Raw genomic sequence first — 18,802 nt, 5'->3', positions numbered from 1 at the left:
CGGTGTTCCATTAGGCTACACTCTTTTAGACAGTTTATTTGATTTCTGAACTGTCCAGGCAAGCGCGCGCGCTATGTTGATGGGTCACTTATCTCTCCTTCTTAGATATGTTCATTAACGACGTCTTTCCCTAGGTATCAGAAGAATGGTGATTATGTCAAGTGACCTCCAGCAGCACGCATTGTTTTCAGAATCGTAAAGTAAGTTGACATGCAAATAGCTTTGTGCCAGTTATGTTATGAGTTGACTGTCGTCCAAGCAGACTTGTGGTAATGTTGAGTTGTACCTCTTCGTATGTACGAAGAAACTGCTGATTCAGCAGGTAAAGCTGACCCCAAAGCATCATTTTATACCCATTCAATTTCAGACCTTAGTTTTACACCATCGTCGTCGTTCTTGTTCACGTCTGTTGCAGTTAATAGCTTTCATCCGTTTGGGTTGCGACAAAATTAGATACCGGCGCAGCGGTTGGCTGGATGGGAAATGCGTTACGTAAACCTAAACAGATGCACGAGTTCGACACGCGTTTTGTTTAGAGTGTACGTAACGAGTGAGGCGCCGTATATGCCTGTGTAGTGAATAGTGCATTGTTCTGTTCTCTGTCCGTTCTGGGTTTAAGCACGGGGGGCGTGCCAACGCTGCCAACCAATGAAGCGTGAAGGTTGTCTTTGCTGGTGTACATGCTGCACTTAGTCCGGTTCTGCTGAATTAATGTGGAATTCACTGTGTAGGTTTTTGGGAAGTTACAGCTAAGCCGCAAGGCGATTCTTAACGGCCTTCGCGGCTAGTGATAATCGATCTTTGAAGCAATACAGGTGAGTATTATAGGTTATAAATATTAATTCTTCAAGTCTGTGTACATGGAAAGTAATATACCATTGAACCATGGAAATATACAGAACAGGTGTCCGAAAGGAGCAGACGTGACCGAGAAATCGAGCTTCGTGTTACTTAAATTTAGAAGGTAGTATAAATGATACAGCCCTTATAACCTATAAAATTGCGAAGTTAAGGATATTTACTGTGTAATACCTTTGAGATTAAGTGGAAATCTTGTGCGCGACATAATTTTATGAAAGATTATCCAAGGCTAGTGTTATTATGACTTTTATCCCAAAGTTATATGATTCGTGCATATTTCGTTTTATTTGTGATGTTTATATTGTGGTTTAATTGATATTGATTTCTTTGCATTATTACATAGGATGTATAAATATATGGAATATAGATATACCGTCATTCATAAAATTAAAAATCAGTCTAAACATCAACCTAAATATTAAAACAATGTTTTCGCTCATTAGCCGAGGCTTTGCTTCTCGAAATCAACAAATGTTGATTCCAACTTTATTTTTTAGTGGTAAATAAACTCCGTTCTAGAAAGCCAAGAATAACGGCCGAGAGGATTCGTTATGCTGACCCCACGACACCTCGTAATCTGCAGGCCTTCAGGCTGAGCAGCGGTCGCTTGGTAGGCCAAGGCCCTTCAGGAGCTGTAGTACCATGGAGTTTGGTTTGGTTTTGGTAAATAAACTAGGCACCCTTACCATGCCCTCGCTGGAGTGTTGTCAACAGATTTTGATCGGCCGTCCTGAGCAACTGATTCCAGCATTGAAGAATGTTATTTCCTGAAGTTTTGGACAAGAAATTAAAAGAGTTGCTACATTGTTTTAAAACGGAAGAACATCTCAATCGAATAGCATCTAAATATGCTAAGTTATTTGGCCTGTGATTTTTAATTATTGATTTCACCTATTTGTGCCAGATTCCTCTTCTTAAGTTTTTATAACCGACCTTTCTTGGTCATCTCTTGGTCTCTTCCGACACAGACTGTCGACCTTCATTTTCCCGCCTTTCGTGACTATCTTTTCTCCCTATAGTATTATTAAGAGAACCTGACAACACTGTCACTTTGCTCCTTGAAAAGTGACAAAGTGACCCTCACCCCCAAGACTGTATTAATGAATGGTGGTTTTCCGTGGTTACCCATTTTCACACCAGGCAAATGTTAGAGCTATATCTTAATTAAGGCCACGGTCATTTCCTTCCTACTTCCCTTTCCTATCCCAATGTCGCTATAAGGCTTATCCGTGTCGGTGCAATGTAAAGCCAATTTATAAAAAAAAGTTTATATGGTAGTAATTAATAAGACTATAAGCCCACTCACTAATATAGATGCATGTGTGGGAACAGGTTTAACATATGGATAGGCTTATATGGTTATGAAGATTTTTCATTTTACCAGGTGAGATTTATTAGTCACAGAAAATTGAAGCAGCACTTGACACCACTGTCCCTGGTATTAGTTTTAGAACTGATGATTTTAAGTTACTTCACATTATTAAAATTTTAAACCTGAGCTTTCGTAATACAGTGACACTAAAATAAGTAATAAAATCTGGAGTAAGAGCAAGTCCATCAAGGGAAAAGAAGGGACCTGACAAACAGCAAGGCACCTGTGCCATTAAGGTGAAGGGCAAGCTCAACATGGGATGAATATTTTATTTCCTTTCTTAAAATTACAAGCCACAGAGAACAGTAATGCGAATTTATTGAATTCACACTTCTTTCTTTTGGTAATAAACATTGAAGAAAACTGGGCAAAGATGTTAAGCGATGTGGCAATGAGTATGGAGGGGGAACGCAACTGCTCTCTTTTATGTAAGCGTCTATGCATTTTTGAGTGCAACAACCACATACTGTTCTCTACAAACAGTTAGGTCTATGTTTACTTCATTAAGCACTGTTGCACAAAAATGCCTCTGAGTGGTTTAACCGCTCACTGTTCACTACCCTGCCCTGCCCTTCAAAAACAAATTATCAAAGCTCAATTGATAGGAGCAAAATTTAAAGATGGGAAAATCTTCATCTTCCAATTCTCACAAGATTACAAACAAGGGTTCTACATGCATAATGAATATACAGTCATTTGGAAGTTAAAAAAACAAAAAAATTCAACCTAAGGCCCTGAAAAATTCTGTCCTGCAAATGAAAATAATCTGCAAAAATTGCACAACTGTCCAATTGCCATACTTAATTTCATTGTTATTTTTTTTAAACAAGTTGCTTTACATTGCATCGATACAGATAGGTCTTATGGCAACGATACATGTCATTGATCTAAAGGACATACATGAGTAATTGCTGTATTTCTCTTACAGTTGAGCAAGTTTTTCTTGTTGAGATCATTGGCAGCCAGACTCGGGTAACAGAGGAACAAGAAATAGAGAAGGACAATAATGACAATGACGTGATTGTGACATAATTTGGTTTTCGTAATAGAAGGTTTGATGGGAAAGAAAAAGAACATGTGTTATGGCTTCCTGGTTTGTTTATTAGAGATATTCAGTCCTTAAAAAAAAAACAGTTTTGTCTCACTGGAGCATTGTTTGGAATATTTTAAATGTTATATTTAGGAACAAAAATTGTGAATTTAAGAACGATCAAGTGGTTTAATTATATATGTATACTGTATTTACCAGTGGCAGCTGGTAGTATCTGAACCGGGGTGTTGCACCAAAATTTACAGTTTCACGTTTTTATACAAGAAACTTACAGAAATAACAAGAAACTATGTTATCGTTAAGTAATGAACTACATTCCTACTAAAACTGAAATATATCTGGCAATCACAACACTCACTCTTAATAATAATGTTATTGGCATTACGTCCCGCTAACTACTTTTTACGGTTTTGGGAGACGCCGAGGTGCAGGAATTTAGTCCCACAGGAGTTCTTTTACTTGCCAGTAAACCTAGTGACACGTGGCTGACGTATTTTAGCATCTCAAAATACCACCTGAAGGTCAGCGCCTCAACCGTGTGAGCCACTCAGCTTGGCAGAGTTACTCTTGCCTCACTTGAATTGAAAATTCTCCCTCCTGTTTTTCATTGAAGTAAGATGTTGATAAAATTGTGGGTGGTCTGGTATGGCGTGAATAAGAAATTACTAAACGAGTTGGCTGTTTGGTTAGGGTCACGTAGCTGTGAACTTGCATTCGGGAGATAGTGGGCTCGAACACCACTGTCGCAAGCCCTGAAAATGGTTTTCCACATTTTCCCATTTTCACACAGGCAAATGCTGTAGCTGTGTCTTAATTAAAGCCACGGTCGCTTCCTTCCCACTCCTAGCCCTTTCCAATCCCATCGTCGCCGTAACACCTTTCTGCGTCGGTGCAATGTAAAGCAAAAATTATAAATTTAAAAACAAAAATGGAAATAAAATTACCTTTGCGAGAGGAGAGAATGTAGGAATTAAGTATTCTCTGCAGAGTGCCGCAAGTGAACGGGGATATTTGGAACTGTTTCTCGGTAGGGGACTTGCTGGTCTCGTGCGACTCCCTGTGACTGATACTGGCGAGCATGCTACCTGATGCTGTACAGGCCTAGGCTCGTCCCTGCTGAGGTATATTGTGCCGCGCTGTCCGCTAGGGAGTTGCCGTAGGAAAGCAAACCCCCGAGTTTGATTCGAAGCCTGCAGCGTTTATCGGTCTGTTACGAAGCATTAGTACAGCGAACGACCAATGATGGTTAAATTTAATATGTTTTAGAATATATGTTAGGTTTATTAAACTAAAACATTAGAATAAAAGACGAGAAATTAAGTGCAAAATTATTGGGAGTTGTGCAACACTGCAACAATACCACGCACCGCCCCTGGTATTTACTGTGGTGGTTATTCTTCATAGTGCCGCCACTACCAGTAGAGATGTAATTAGGCCAGAACTGTGTTCTGAGAAAATTGTAAGCTATTCTCCACGACTCTTGTATAGACACAGAAGTACAGTTATTACAGTAAATAATCTTTTTGGCATAAGCCGGTCATTTTACATGTTATGATTTCCTACAGTTCTTCACAATATTTAGAAGTTCCTCCAAGTATTTGGCAAGTGACTCTCACTTTTTATTGTTGGTGACCCGTCTCCCTGTTGAAACCTTTGTCGAGTTCTCTAATGTTGTTCTTTTTGAAATTTACATCTATTTCCTTCAGTCGCTTCTTGTCATGTTGGGCTGATGATGTAGATGCTAGGCCCCGAAACAACGCAACAATCTTGTCATGCTTATGTTTCTCTACCCTAATATTTTGGATGTTTGTTTTCTGATTTCTGTAAGTTTAGTCCAGTCATCTTTATTATTTTATTTTTGTTGTTTTTTTCCCTCTCCCTGGTGGGGTTGCTGGTGCAAACCTATGTTGCGGGATGTATTCACTGATGCAATTTTCTGTGGTGATTGGTATTGTGGCGTATGTATGTGTGTTTGTCTGTCCCTGGGACAGACATTCTTTTATCTGCGACGGGGATTGTCGCTTGCCCGGTCTCCTGCGCTTCAAGCCTATCTTCCACCAAATACTTTGCCGTAATGCGGCCAGGGCTCACCCAGGACTGAGTCATAGATTTTTTTCGCACAAGATTTCCTATACCTTATGGTTTTATGTATATACAGTACACACGCATGTAATGAAAATGGCATTGGAACAACACATTGAGCACTAAACTCGTGAACACTTGACTAAACTGAACCTTGCGCTCATAAAGCTCTCTTGGCCGGGCTGAGTGGCTCTGACAGTTTAGGCACTGGCCTTCTGACCCCAACTTGGCAGGTTCGATCCTGGCTTAGTCCGGTGGTATTTGAAGGTGCTCAAATATGTCAGCCTCGTGTCGGTTGATTTACTGGCATATAAACGAACTCCTGCAGGACAAAATTCTGGCACTTTGGCATCTCTAAAAACTGTCAAAGTAGTTAGTAGGACGTAAAAACAATAACATTATTATTGATAAAGCTCTCAGCAGACTGCAAAGGAGGGGAAGTTGTAGTGGCGAGAAGTGTATTACAGCAAAGTGCTTGGCAGGAGACAAATTTGCATTGCAGGAGACCGGGTGAATAACAATCACCGTCATAGATAACACATTGTCCCTGTGTATATATAAAGAGGTGTGTATTAAGATAAACGCAAACACCTAAACCCCCCAGTCAGAGGAATTAAACAGATGAGCCTAAAACCTTTGACCTGACTGCGAGTCAAACCCGAGACCCTCTGAACCAAAGGCTATGACGCTGGCCATTCGGTCAAGCAGGCTGATATTTTCATGTACACAAAGTACAGAAGAGTATGTTTTATAGTCAGCTAACTGTTGTATGTATGGATGTTTATATGTATTCTTCTTCTTCTTTAGCCTCCGTGGCTCAGGTGGCAGCACACCGGTGTCTTACTGCTGGGTTCCATGGTTCAAATCCTTGTCACTCCACGTGAGATTTGTGCTGCATAAAGCGGAGGTGGGACAGGTTTTTCTCTGGGTACACCAGATTGCCCTGTCATCTTTCATTCCAGCAGCCTTTTTTGCTTTACGTCACACCGACACAGATAGGTCTTATGGCGACGATGGGACAGGGAAGGGTTGGGAGTGGGAAGGAAGCGGCCGTGGCCTTAATTAAGGTACAGACCCAGCATTTGCCTGGTGTGAAAATGGGAAACTACGGAAAACCATCTTCAGGGCTGCCGACAGTGGGGTTCGACCTACTATCTCCCGAATACTGGATACTGGCCGCACTTAAGCAACTGCAGCTATCGAGCTCAGTGCCAGCAGCTCTCTCATTCCATTCATTCTATTCTTGACCTAGTCAGATGACTGGAAACAGGCTGAGGATTATTATTATTATTATTATTATTATTATAAGAGTGAATCACGGTAAAATTTGTTGAAAGAAATTCCTTCTACATTTTTCGATTTTTTTTTTTTAAATTAGCATATCTCGGTCATATAAGAATGTATTACTGTTCTGTACAGGTCTTTTTAACCAACAGTTTATACATATTTTGTCTTTATTACTCTAGGATGACCAGATTTTCAAAACAGAAGAAAAGGGACATTTCGAGATTTTCTTGACTAAAAGAAGGGACAAAACTGGACATGTGATTAAAATTCAGCAGTACCCAATTAGAACATAGCATATCTGAATAAGTTATTTATCACGTGAAACAAAGAACTTAAGTTTATAATTATCGACTTTTGACAGTTTTTTAAGATTTGAACAGTGTTTTACGAATTACAAGTATTTGTTCCAAAATATATCACTCGTGTGTATTACGAACTATAAACATTGGTATATTTGCCTTATAAACATGCAAATGAAGATTAGTACTGTGAAAATTAAGACTTTGATCATGACAAGAGGTAAAAGAAAATCCGGGGTAGTGATAAAAATAGGGAATGAATCTCTTGAAGTAGACATTTTTTAAATATTTGGGTGGCATGATGTCACAAGATGGAAATTTGGATTGAGAAATTGATTTAAGAATACAGCAGTCTGCAAGTTTCTACCAGTGTGTGAGAGACATTGTTTGGAACAAAGATGTGCCACTGAAGGGCAAGAAGGTTTTATACTTGTCCTATTATAAATGAGGAAATAAGGCAAAATGTGGGAATGTGTAAACTTCAAGGAGACTGATATAGCAAAGCTAAAATGATTTGGACACATGATGAGAATGCCAGGAAGAGAATACCAAAGAGAACATTCATGGATACAGAGACTGCAAAGAGGCCTAGGGGACGACCTAGAATGAGATGGAGGAGCTCTGTTGTGGACTGTATTGCAAATAGAGGAGTCGATAGCAATAACGTACTAGAAGTGGAGTGGTGGAAGGATCGAGTAAGGTGGAGGGCTTTGGTACACTACCCTACCCAGAGTGAATCAGGAGGAGGAGGAGGAGAAGAAGAAGAAGAAGAAGAAGAAGAAGAAGAAGAAGAAGAAGAAGAAGAAGAAGAAGAAGAAGAAGAAGAAGAAGAAGAAGAAGAAGAAGAAGCATGCCAACGTGCAGAAACACAGTGGACTTCATCACAGAACTGAGAATTGCACTACCACTTATAATTGACAAGAAACCGTTTCCTCCAAATGTTTTTGATCTTTCAACGCAACTTTTTTAGCATTTGTTGTTAGACACCTGCCTCACATTGCAACATCAGGTTTAGACTAATTGAAGAGAGAGCACGTTTAGAATACTGTAGAACTCTATTATCCTAAGCTCAGACGTGACTTTTTTTTTTTTTTGGTGCTATGTCGATATGATACTTCATAATTGTTTATAAAAGTTGTATATATTGTACTATATGTTTAAGTTAATTTAAAAATAAATTGAATCGTTCATAAATGTTTCATATATTGTACTGTAACTATTGTGCATTTAAAAAAATTAAATTATAATTTTGTATTAGATTGTTCGGATTTTTGTTTATTTGGCACCCTCTAGTTCCAATCGATCCAGATAATCCAGTTCCTACTGTAGTTGTCAATCATGCAGCATACAGATATTCACTTTTGGAATATGACGGTTACTTTACACACCATTAGCGGAGCCTTCTGCATATTAAACATTCACAGCTTCTACAACTACAGCATCGTCGCCATAAGACCTATCTGTGTCGGTGCGACGTAAAGCCCCTAGCAAAACAAAAAAAAAAAACAACTACAGCAGTCATGCTATTATGTAAAAAATAAGTGTCAAAATGGGACCGTAATTAATAAAAGGGAATAATTTAGTGTCCATTTGAGTTTCATGGAGATACCGGGACAACAGTCGGGAGAAAAGGGACAGTCCTGTTAAAAATGGGACATCTGGTCACCCTAGATTAGACCCTCTCCACTTCTTGATAAAATGCTAACCTTTCAAACAAAAATAACACAGCATAATATTTAAAAAGTAAATGAAAAAATCACATTTATTATTATTTCCCATTTTATTTGTTTGCGATGGCCTTGCTAATTTTAGTGTTCTTCCTTCGCAGATGAGGTGATGGAGGGTGGTGAACTAGTTGTGCGGGATGTGATAGACTTACTGCATGCGCAGTTTGCAATCATCACGGGTAAGTTGAATTTTCAGTAACATTTTATCTTGTTAAATCTCTTGACTGTGCAGAATCTTGAATAAAATGAAGTTCGATGGCATTTTAATTATTGAACATAATAATAATAATAATAATAATAATAATAATAATAATAATAATAATAATAATAATTGTTCTGGGGATTTCCCGTGGAACACAAAGGTGAAAGAAGGTGCCAGGGTGAAATGGGTCCAACTACCAAATCAAATTTAATTTAAAACTTAAACTGAAGGTTATATTTTCAGAATTTTGAACTTAACCATTTTTCATCATAAAAAATTGAAACATCAGGTACAGTGATAATCATAAACAAGTCTAGGAAAAGACAAGATTAGTGGTCTTAACAAATCCTGGGCTTCAAGCCCTCGCTTTACATATCCTGAGCTCCTAGCTCAAATTTACAAAAGAGGACATATTTATACAGGGACAGAAATCCCCTAATTCCAAGAGCACTTGCTCCCAAAATTACAACATCTAGCCTTCAAGAGGCATTCATAAATCTTACAAAACTTTAAAAAAAAAAAAAAAAGGAGCGAACAGGCTCTCAGTTTTCCCAGCCTACTCGAGGCAACCTCATCTTACAATTACAGGCCTCTCAAGGCACTATTTGCAAATGGAACTATTTTTACACGGGTATTAAATACCCAACCAACTGGGCCTTCGTGGGATAAGAATAACAGGTTAAATTAATGGCCCAAACACAAAATGAATGGAGACGAATACTTGCACTCCTAGATATGAACACTTAAAACCTAAAGGGCACTTGTGATTGTCAGAATGGATAGCAGACTGGTATACAAAGCTTGCCTGGATGGAATTCTGGAGGTACAGGCAAAGCCCTCAGGAAGATTTTGCAAAGGATTCTTGGTTGGAGAAAATGTAAAAAATTAAATGATGTATTCTGTGCGACTTCTTCAGCCACACCATTAGAGCTCTCGCCAATAGAAATAGCTTTAAGTATTGCCCGATCACATCCAGTGAAGTTGAGAGGATATTTTCTCAATTTATAAATATTGTGACTGAAACAAGGGCTAAATTTGCACCAGAAAACTTTGAAAAATATACAGCAGTCAGCTGTAATGTAGCTGGAAAGTAAGTTGTGGTGTTTTTAGTAGAGTTTCATTCTATCTTCATGGAATTGAGATGGCTCTTCCAAACACAGTGAAAGCATTATTTAACATCATTCAAGAGATAATGTAAGTTTTAAACTGTCAAGAGTTTATTCAAGAAATTTTGATAGTGCCTATTTAGGCTGCCTAAACCAGAATTTTTAATGCTTAAATGTTGCTAGCTTAGTAATCATACATTCACGTGTATTGTTTTTACAAGCACCAGTGTATAAACTTATCGTACAGCTCAGAGTATATTTTCTTTGACTTTAGAGGAATTGATTCAGAAATTGCACATTCTGCTGCTACCTGTATTTCTTCTACAAAGATGTTCATAATTGTTAGATTTATTGTATGTATTGTATGATGTATTTTTCAGTGCGTGATAAAACTGTACGAATTAATAGACCATCTTGTCACCTAGAAACAAAATTCTTCCGCATGATCACCATGACCCCATGAAGAACATGAAATACATAAACTTACAACTTGAAGAGCATTTTTATAATGTTAATTTTATTTTTGTTTGAGGCTGTCATAGAAAAAATTCATAATCTGTTTTTTTAATCCTCATGTACTTGAGATTCTCGGCTTTCATATTGTTCCTCAAATTTCACACGCTGGTAAAAGAAATAATTACTTTGTGACTTTAACAATATCTCAAATAAGCAGTCTCGATGGATAAGTGGTCAAGTAGTAGATTGTCTGACTTGCGACCACAGGGTTGCAGGTTCAATCAGAGCTCAGGTAGTGGATCTTTGATGGGCACTCTACATCATTATGTTGGCATGTTAAAGATCTCTGGTTACACACATGGTGTCCTCCGACAAAATTGTTACCTCAGCCTTAGGAAATCTGCTTTAGTTGCTAGACTGCAGCGCAATCACAGTTTCAAAATTGGTAGTCAGGCTGTCTAGGTGGCACCACTTGAAAAGGTCTGCAACTTGGTTACTGATTGCATGGTGGTGGTGGTGATGATGATGATGATGATGATGATGATGATTATGATTATTATTATTATTATTATTATTATTATTATTATTATTATTATTATTATTATTATTATTATTATTATTATTATTATTATTATTATTATTATTATTAAAGTAAAGAAAAAAAAAGGCTAATATAAGTTTTCTTGGAATGAGGTTTCCGTTGTTTTCCTTCTGACACCTTTTATCTTTGTGAATATCGTTTTCCTTGAAGTTACTTGTTTGAATAGTTACAAGCATGATGTTTTATGTTGCAGGAGGTAAATCCCGTGATGGATGTCCCATCATCACCTTTCCTGATACAGGCAACTTTAATAGTCTTAGTGAAGAGGAATATCAGCGCCTTATTTTGTACCTGACTGCAGTGCCCTCGTAAGTAATGAAATTTCTATGTTAATTGTCTCTTGTAAGCCATATAACTTAAATTACAGGGTGTCCACTTATTTCCATTACTCCTATTGTGAGCAAACAAAAATAAATTAGAATTTTCTTTTATTGCAAACTTACTATGAATCCAAGACACTGTTCTGTAATGCAGACTGTTAATTATTCTAAGATTCAGTATCTGTTCCATCATTTTCATGACAAAGAATAATATGCTTTCAAGTTCTGTGCAACATTTTTTGGAGAATCCCTGGTGTAAAATGAGTGAAAGCACATCTTATAATGTCTTTCAATTTGTCAGTGCTATCATAACATTCTTGAGCAACGATGCTCATAGTAAAGTATCATGTGTATAGAGGTGTGGGCCTCCTAGTAGCCAGGCAAGTGGTGCTGGCAGTGTAGGTGGCCCATGGCTAATCCTGTGACAAACAAACACCTCATTAAGATATCTGTGTACTGTGATAGCATAATGGGTCCACCATCCTATCTCTTTAATTGCATGCTCATCCAAGAGGGGAACAAATGAGTTCGTCAACATGTCCAGGTATCGATGTTGATTGACAACAACCGTCTGCTGTACATTGCACATTGCTACCCATTTCATCACATTTGGGGGCAGGGGTTTCTTTGCCAACTCTTCATACAGATGTGGACTTCCCTTGGACCAAAAGACTGCACTCCACGGTTGAGAACTCCAGTATATGGCACACTCATATCAGAAAAGATCACTATCTCGTTTTGGTATTGTGTCGAACACCTGAAGGAGTGCTCCCCATGCCTCCCTACTTCGATCCAAGTCATAATCAGATAATTCTTGAATGGGTGTAGGTTGATGTGGGCACATTTAAGTTGTGTTTTACATCCTCCTGCACTCCTAGGGCGATCTCTCCATTGATGAGTCTGCATTGTTCTCCTCTGGTGGATGTCGATCACTGCGTTTCTTATCCTTTACATCACCCATGGAGAAGAGTTAATGTTCCCATCTCAAAAGTGTTTGTTTCAGAGGAGGATTCCATTGAAAACTTGGCTGGAAGAATATACATACATCTTCAATAGTCTTTGATGTTCGAGTTCTTTCATGCATCCAACAAATCACAATTGAATGTTGTACAGTGTTGTCAGATGGATCAGCCATTGTTGCTTAATCTACAATCTGAAACAGAAACAAAAATTTACATTTATTATTATTTACATAAGGATAGCAGGATTTTGTGGCCTCCCTTTTGTATTCTTGTTGGTGTTTGTTGATTTAAGGGCAAAACAATGATATGAGCCAGTCATTAACCTTCTTTTCAGTGGCAGGTTCTCACAGATTTCTTGTGCCAGAAAGGTGGAAGTTTTATCAGAGAAAGTGATATATTTGTAAGAAGCAACGAATTAGAGGCATTTGTTAATGGGAAATAATGCTAACACATTCATATAATCTTCAATGGTTGTTAAAACTTACTTTACAATTTATTTACACTTTCTATATCTTCCTTTTGGTGTTTTTATTGGCATTTTGAGAATACTGTCTTGGACCAATGGACATGCTACTGAAGAGGTTACAGGTAATCTAAGAAGGAAGAAAAAGAGTTCCATCCCATAAAATAATGGGGGTATTGTCCGACTCATTGGCTGAACGGTCAGCGTACTGGCCTTCGGTTCAGAGGGTCCCGGGTTCGATTCCCGGCCGGGTCGGGGATCTTAACCTTAATTGATTAATTCCTACGACACGGGGGCTTGTTGAATGTGTTGTCTTCATCATCATTTCATCCTCATCTCGATGCGCAGGTCGCCTACGGGAGTCAAATATAAAAACCTGCACTTGGTGAGCTGAACCTGTCCTGGGATATCCCGGCACTAAAAGCCATACGACATTTCATTTCTTGCGGGTATTTTGTAAAGGAAGGGCAAAGAAATTGTAATACCCTGTATATATGTCTATTCAGGGCCATTTTAAGGGGTGGCAGACAGGACAGTTGCCCTGGGGAGGTAGCTTTAGGGGGCAGCTAATATCAAGAATTTCATATAAAATGTTGAGTGAAATTAAATGAGCAGAGCATAGAGTTATCTCTGTGTGATTGAAAATTTAAAAATGAAAATACCCTACATTGCTTATATCCATGATAGGTGGTAAAATACAGTAGAGTAAGGTATTGTGTTGGTTTGTTGTCGAATGTTTTTTTTTTTATTGTGTGTGTGCATTTGTAGAAAGTTTGAATTGGTTGAAATGATGGCTTTGAGTTAACATTTTTTGTTCGAACCCCACTGTCGGCAGCCCTGAAGATGGTTTTCCTTGGTCTCCCATTTTCACACCAGGCAAATGATGGGGCTGTACCTTAATTAAGGCTGATTAAAGCTGATGATGGGGCTGTACCTTAATTAAGGCTGATTAAACTGATTCCTTCGCATTCCTAGGCCTTTCCTATCCCATCATCGCCATAAGACCTATCTGTGGTGGTGAACGTAAAGCAAGTTGTGAAAAAAATAAAAATAAAAGAAACACTCCAGAGCTAAACTATTGTGTGCTTGGGAAAAGAATTTAATATCTTTAAAATGTACTGAATTTTACGAGGTTTTTTTACTTTCTGAATCAACTGGACATGTTTAGATATTGTTGCTATGCACATTCCTTACAAGAATTAATTCTTGATTTGATGTGTTGTGTGTTACAGGATGCAAGAGGCAGATGTAGGCTTTGTTTTGTTAATTGATCGTCGTAATGATAAGTGGAGTTCTGTCAAAGCTGTCCTCCTAAAAATTTCTGTAAGTTCTTCAAAATAAAAGTATTTATATACTGTATGTATGGTTTAATAGATTTTTATGGTTAATACAAAGAGTGAGTGAGTGAGTGAGTTTTTTACTGATGATGATGATAGCTGGGTGAAGATTTTCTCTATCTTTAAGCATTTTCTGATTTCATCCTTGTTGAAATTTCCATCTCTGAGGGTCTTCTATGTTAATTACTTGATTTAAATGCTGTGAAGTTATGGATTATTTTGTAATGGGGTCTAGAGTTCAGAGCCTGAATAGCAAATTATTCAAGCAATAACATTTAAAACTATAAGAAAGATCAAAATTACAGGATGAATTTCATCCTTTCTTAACCCATATGTGCCCACTGTCGACATTTGTCGACGTTAATATCTGAATATTGTCGATCTTATATCGGTAAACCTGAATAATATTTTTGAGGTGCATTTTTTACAATTCATAGTTTGATACTTACTGCACAGCACGAAAATAAGAATCACTCGTTTTCGCGCCTTATCGCTTGGCTGCGTATGAAATATCATTCTGTATACACTCAAGAGGATGACGCTTCCGTCGCGGTGAGTAATATTTTCTTATAATATTGTTACAGTTGAAAGTAAGATCGGACTGTTGTGTTAAACGTAATAACGAAACATGCCTTTAACGGATTTTGAATTAATTTATGGCTGATTTATAGTTGCTTTTGTCTAGCAGAGCAAAAATTTCCACGTCGACATATGTCGACAGTGGGCGTGAATGGGACTGCCTCAGTACTGATATACAATTTTCATTTATTCTTCTCAGAGTGACCGTCGAGCAGATCGTAATCATCTTAGAGGAATCACAAAACATCCTAGATGCTAATATATACATAAAACAACCTGAAAATGCTTTCCATAGTGACAGGGATAGCGATGATGATGAGTCTTGTGGAGATATAAACAGACTCTCTGGTAATCAACTCCGGGCTGATGCTGAACTAGTGGGTACAAAAATAAGTGAAAATGGTACAATGGTAATGCTGAAATGAAATACATAACAGTAATTCAGCCAGCATGTAAAATTCCGCATAATATGCACATGGGGAGCGTCGATCGATTGGATCAAAATGTATCTTGTTACCGCATCAGCATCAAAAACAAGAAATGGTACTGGCCTCTAATTGCGTTCTTTCTGAACGTCTGCATGGACAATGCATGGCAACTTTACCGTTTGACCCCAAAGGGCATAGAGGAAAATTTAGACCTTCTCGGCTTCACACGGTACATCGTTAGGACATATATTCTATCTCGTGCCGCTACGCGTCCTAACGCATGAAAACCGAGTACGAAAGTATCTTCACGCGTGTTGCCAGAAGTGCGTTCTGATGGGGTATCCCACTACCTCTAAACAAGAGGGAAGCAAGTGCGGTGCGCTCACTGTGGTAAAGCTGCCAGGAAACAGTGCAAAAATGTAACGTTGGCCGCCACGTCCTTTGCTTCGAGTCATTTCACTCACGCTAAACAAGACTGGATGAAGAGAAGCAGAGTGTAACCTCAAAATGCAGACTAAACTGTTTTGAAATTCTACTCGTCGTTTTCCTTTTTTGCTATTTTCAGAGTGATCATACTTGCTCAAAATTTGGTATTGTGTGTGTAACAAGTACTTTAAACATATGAATATTATCCTTTCGTTTTGAAACAGTATGCATTCTAAATTGAGACAAAACTGTTCCTCATTTATGTTTTGAATCATGTTTTTAAATAATTTTCTGCTTATTCAACACTCATGTGATTAATATCCACTAACTGATTAATTATTACATTCATATAAGCTTAAAATGCGAAGAAAAGTTCCTTTTTTGAGCATGTCTCTTACCCTACCCGTTCATGCTCACTGTCGACATATGTCGACACGGTAAATCTCCGCGAAAATATGTTAATGAAACCTAAAATCATAATAAGCCTTTCATTTAGGTTACAAACAACTGTACTTACGAAATATATCGCAATATTCCACAGAAAAATAATTTGGGCAGATATGGGTTAATTATGATGACATTTTAAAAGAAACTGAAATAAACCTACCAGTGAGCCTTATTGCGACTGCTCTGACGTGCCTCAGACCGTTCAACATATCGTCACAGAGTGCCCACTCCGAAGATTCAGTGGGACAATAAAGGACATCCACGAGGCCAGTGATGAAGCTGTGAGTTGGATAACAAAACTGGACATTCAGCTTTAGCAGCAATGCAGATATTTGTAAATAATCAAATTGTAACAATGTATCCTCATGCCATACGAAATATATAAATATATATACAATGTTAATGTAATATTTGGATGGTCTGTGAGAGCGATCAGAGAAGTTGCTTTGTCAAATACAAAAAAGTGGCACATGCATCAGGCCTGTTAATAATCAGGAGTAAACAAAATGGATGAAAGTTACTGGATATACAACTATAGGCGAGACACTGGCTAAAAGTGACGTTTTAAAGAATTCAACTATTTTAAATGTATAGGATCCATTATAACTTCAAAGAATGATGTATAGCAAGAAATTTGATCAGGGATCGCTGCTAGAATGGATGTTAATATAGTCATAGACAAATTTTTAAATCCAGAACATTGAGTAAAACAGTCAAAATTCAAATATATAAACCAATGATATAGTCAATAATTGTGTAAGAAAGTACAGTAAATAATGGCTGGCCTATGTCAGAAATGGATATGATGAGCCGAATATCTGAGAAAGGCAAGTATTGTGACGCATCTATAGGCCAATAGTGGAGAATAGTGGCAGATATTAAAAACAGAAGGCATACAGAAAATAATGAGCAATTGCCTCAGAGGAACTTAGAACTAAGGAGTGAGTAAGTAAGAATTTTTAAAAGTAGAATTGGCTCACAGAAAGTTCATCCTCAAAATATGCATGCAAAGTTTTCAAAATTTAGAGAATTTCAAAATTGCACGTTAACTGAATGGTCCAGCTGCATGAACCTAAAAGATAACAGGAGAGTGCGGCCAGGGACTGAATTTAATTTAAGCATCATCTGATTAAATCAATCCCAGATGATGAAAGAGTTATCTGTAACTCTTTACCCTTTAGGTATTATTCTCCTTCAAGAGTTCAACTTCAAGACTTGTGTAACTATTCCAGGGCTTCTTCCCTGGCCTTATCCATGTGGCTTATGTCCTGCGACCTGCTGGCTTCCTCCAGAAAGCTATCTCCGAAGTAAGCAACAAACTGTTCAAGGAAGAATTCAAATTTAGGGTAAGTGGAGAAAAAACATTAGTACCTCTGACAATTCAGGTTTGCCTAAAAATGTAATACTGTTCAAAACAGCATTTCCTTAGCTTGCATAATGACCATGCTAGGTAGGCTAACCTCCAAAATAATTTCCTAAATGAAATAGTATTTTTTGACATTTATTTTCATTCTACCGAGCTCGATAGCTGCAGTTGCTTAAGTGCGGCCAGTATCCAGTAATTGGGTGATAGTGGGTTCGAGCCCCACTGTCGGCAGCCCTGAATATGGTTTTTCGTGGTTTTCCATTTTCATACCAGGCAAATGCCGGGGTTATACCTTAATTAAGGCCATGGCCGCTTCCTTCTACTTCCTAGGCCTTTCCTATCCCATCGTCGCCATAAGACATATCTGTGTCAGCGTGACGTAAAGCAAATAGCAAAAAAAACCAAAAACAAGTGTTATTAAACACAGTTAAATTTTCCTCAGAGCACAGCACATTGAGACGGTTAGATAACGCAAGCAGCCACTTTGTTGGACAATTCTGAATAGCTGCTCAACGCCAAACCGCTTCCCGTCTGACCCAGACTATAGTTTCATAAATTCTTTTTTTGATAAGAAATGGAAAGGAACAAGTGATAAACAGAGTCATGTGTTAAAAGATACAAACATGAAAAGGAAAATATGGGCAAATTAGCACAATAAAAGGTCAGTGTAAGGAAGAGGGAACAACAGAAAGGAGGAGACAGTGACAAACTTGGAAGTATCAAAAGTCAAGGGCAATTTCCACATCTTCAAATAGACGGGTGCTCTCTCATCTATCCTAGTTTTTGTACATCCATTTCTTCTCAGCCCACCGAGCGAGTTGGCCGTGCAGTTTGGGGCACGCAGCTGTGAGCTTGCATAAGAGACAGTGGGTTCGAACCCCACTGTTCGCAGCCATGAAGATGGTTTTCCTTGGTTTCTAATTTTCTCACCAGGCAATTACTGGGGCTGTACCTTATTTAAGGGCTATGGTCACTTCTTTCTCACTCCTAGCCCTTTCCTGTCCCATCGTTGCCATAAGACCTAACTGTGCCGGTGCAATGCAAAGCAAATAGTAGAAGAAATCTTCTCAGCCCCTCTACAAGATCATTTCTGTTTCCCAGCTTCATCAGGAGGATGGGCATCAGTCTTGATGTGGGAAGTGTAGAAATAGGAGAAAGCCAGATGAATACAGATAAAGGAAAGAAGCATAAGGTAAAGATGATTACATGTAGTAAAATACTAGGAACACTAGACAAACACAGAGGGAGAAAAGGATCGCAATGCATCAGTGAAAGTTATGGAAAGGAACAAACAAGTGTCTAATCATGTCTTGTATAGATAGGGACATGGAAAATGTAAAAATAATGATAGATGAGTGTGGGGAGCAACAGAAAGAGGAGACAAGGACAGGCATGAAAACACAAAGGGACAAGGACGATCTCCATATCTT

At 38.2% G+C, this 18,802-nt stretch overlaps 1 protein-coding gene across 1 annotated transcript in view; it reads left to right on the top strand.

Annotated features, from left to right (window-relative positions):
• The first annotated feature begins 561 nt into the window (after window positions 1-561).
• The window catches only part of LOC136882302 (guanine nucleotide exchange factor DBS), a 122,163-nt gene continuing 103,922 nt past the window's right edge, over window positions 562-18,802 (top strand). Inside the window, exons 1-5 of the mRNA XM_067154874.2 lie at window positions 562-815; window positions 8,781-8,858; window positions 11,238-11,352; window positions 14,022-14,112; window positions 17,239-17,352. Coding sequence (XP_067010975.1) covers window positions 8,789-8,858; window positions 11,238-11,352; window positions 14,022-14,112; window positions 17,239-17,352 — 390 coding nt within the window. The 5' untranslated portion in view covers window positions 562-815; window positions 8,781-8,788. The remainder of the gene's footprint in view (window positions 816-8,780; window positions 8,859-11,237; window positions 11,353-14,021; window positions 14,113-17,238; window positions 17,353-18,802) is intronic.

The sequence above is a fragment of the Anabrus simplex genome, chromosome 10 (genome assembly GCF_040414725.1).
Source record: "Anabrus simplex isolate iqAnaSimp1 chromosome 10, ASM4041472v1, whole genome shotgun sequence".
Taxonomy (NCBI): domain Eukaryota; kingdom Metazoa; phylum Arthropoda; class Insecta; order Orthoptera; family Tettigoniidae; genus Anabrus; species Anabrus simplex.
This window is presented reverse-complemented; position numbering and strand designations above follow the sequence as displayed.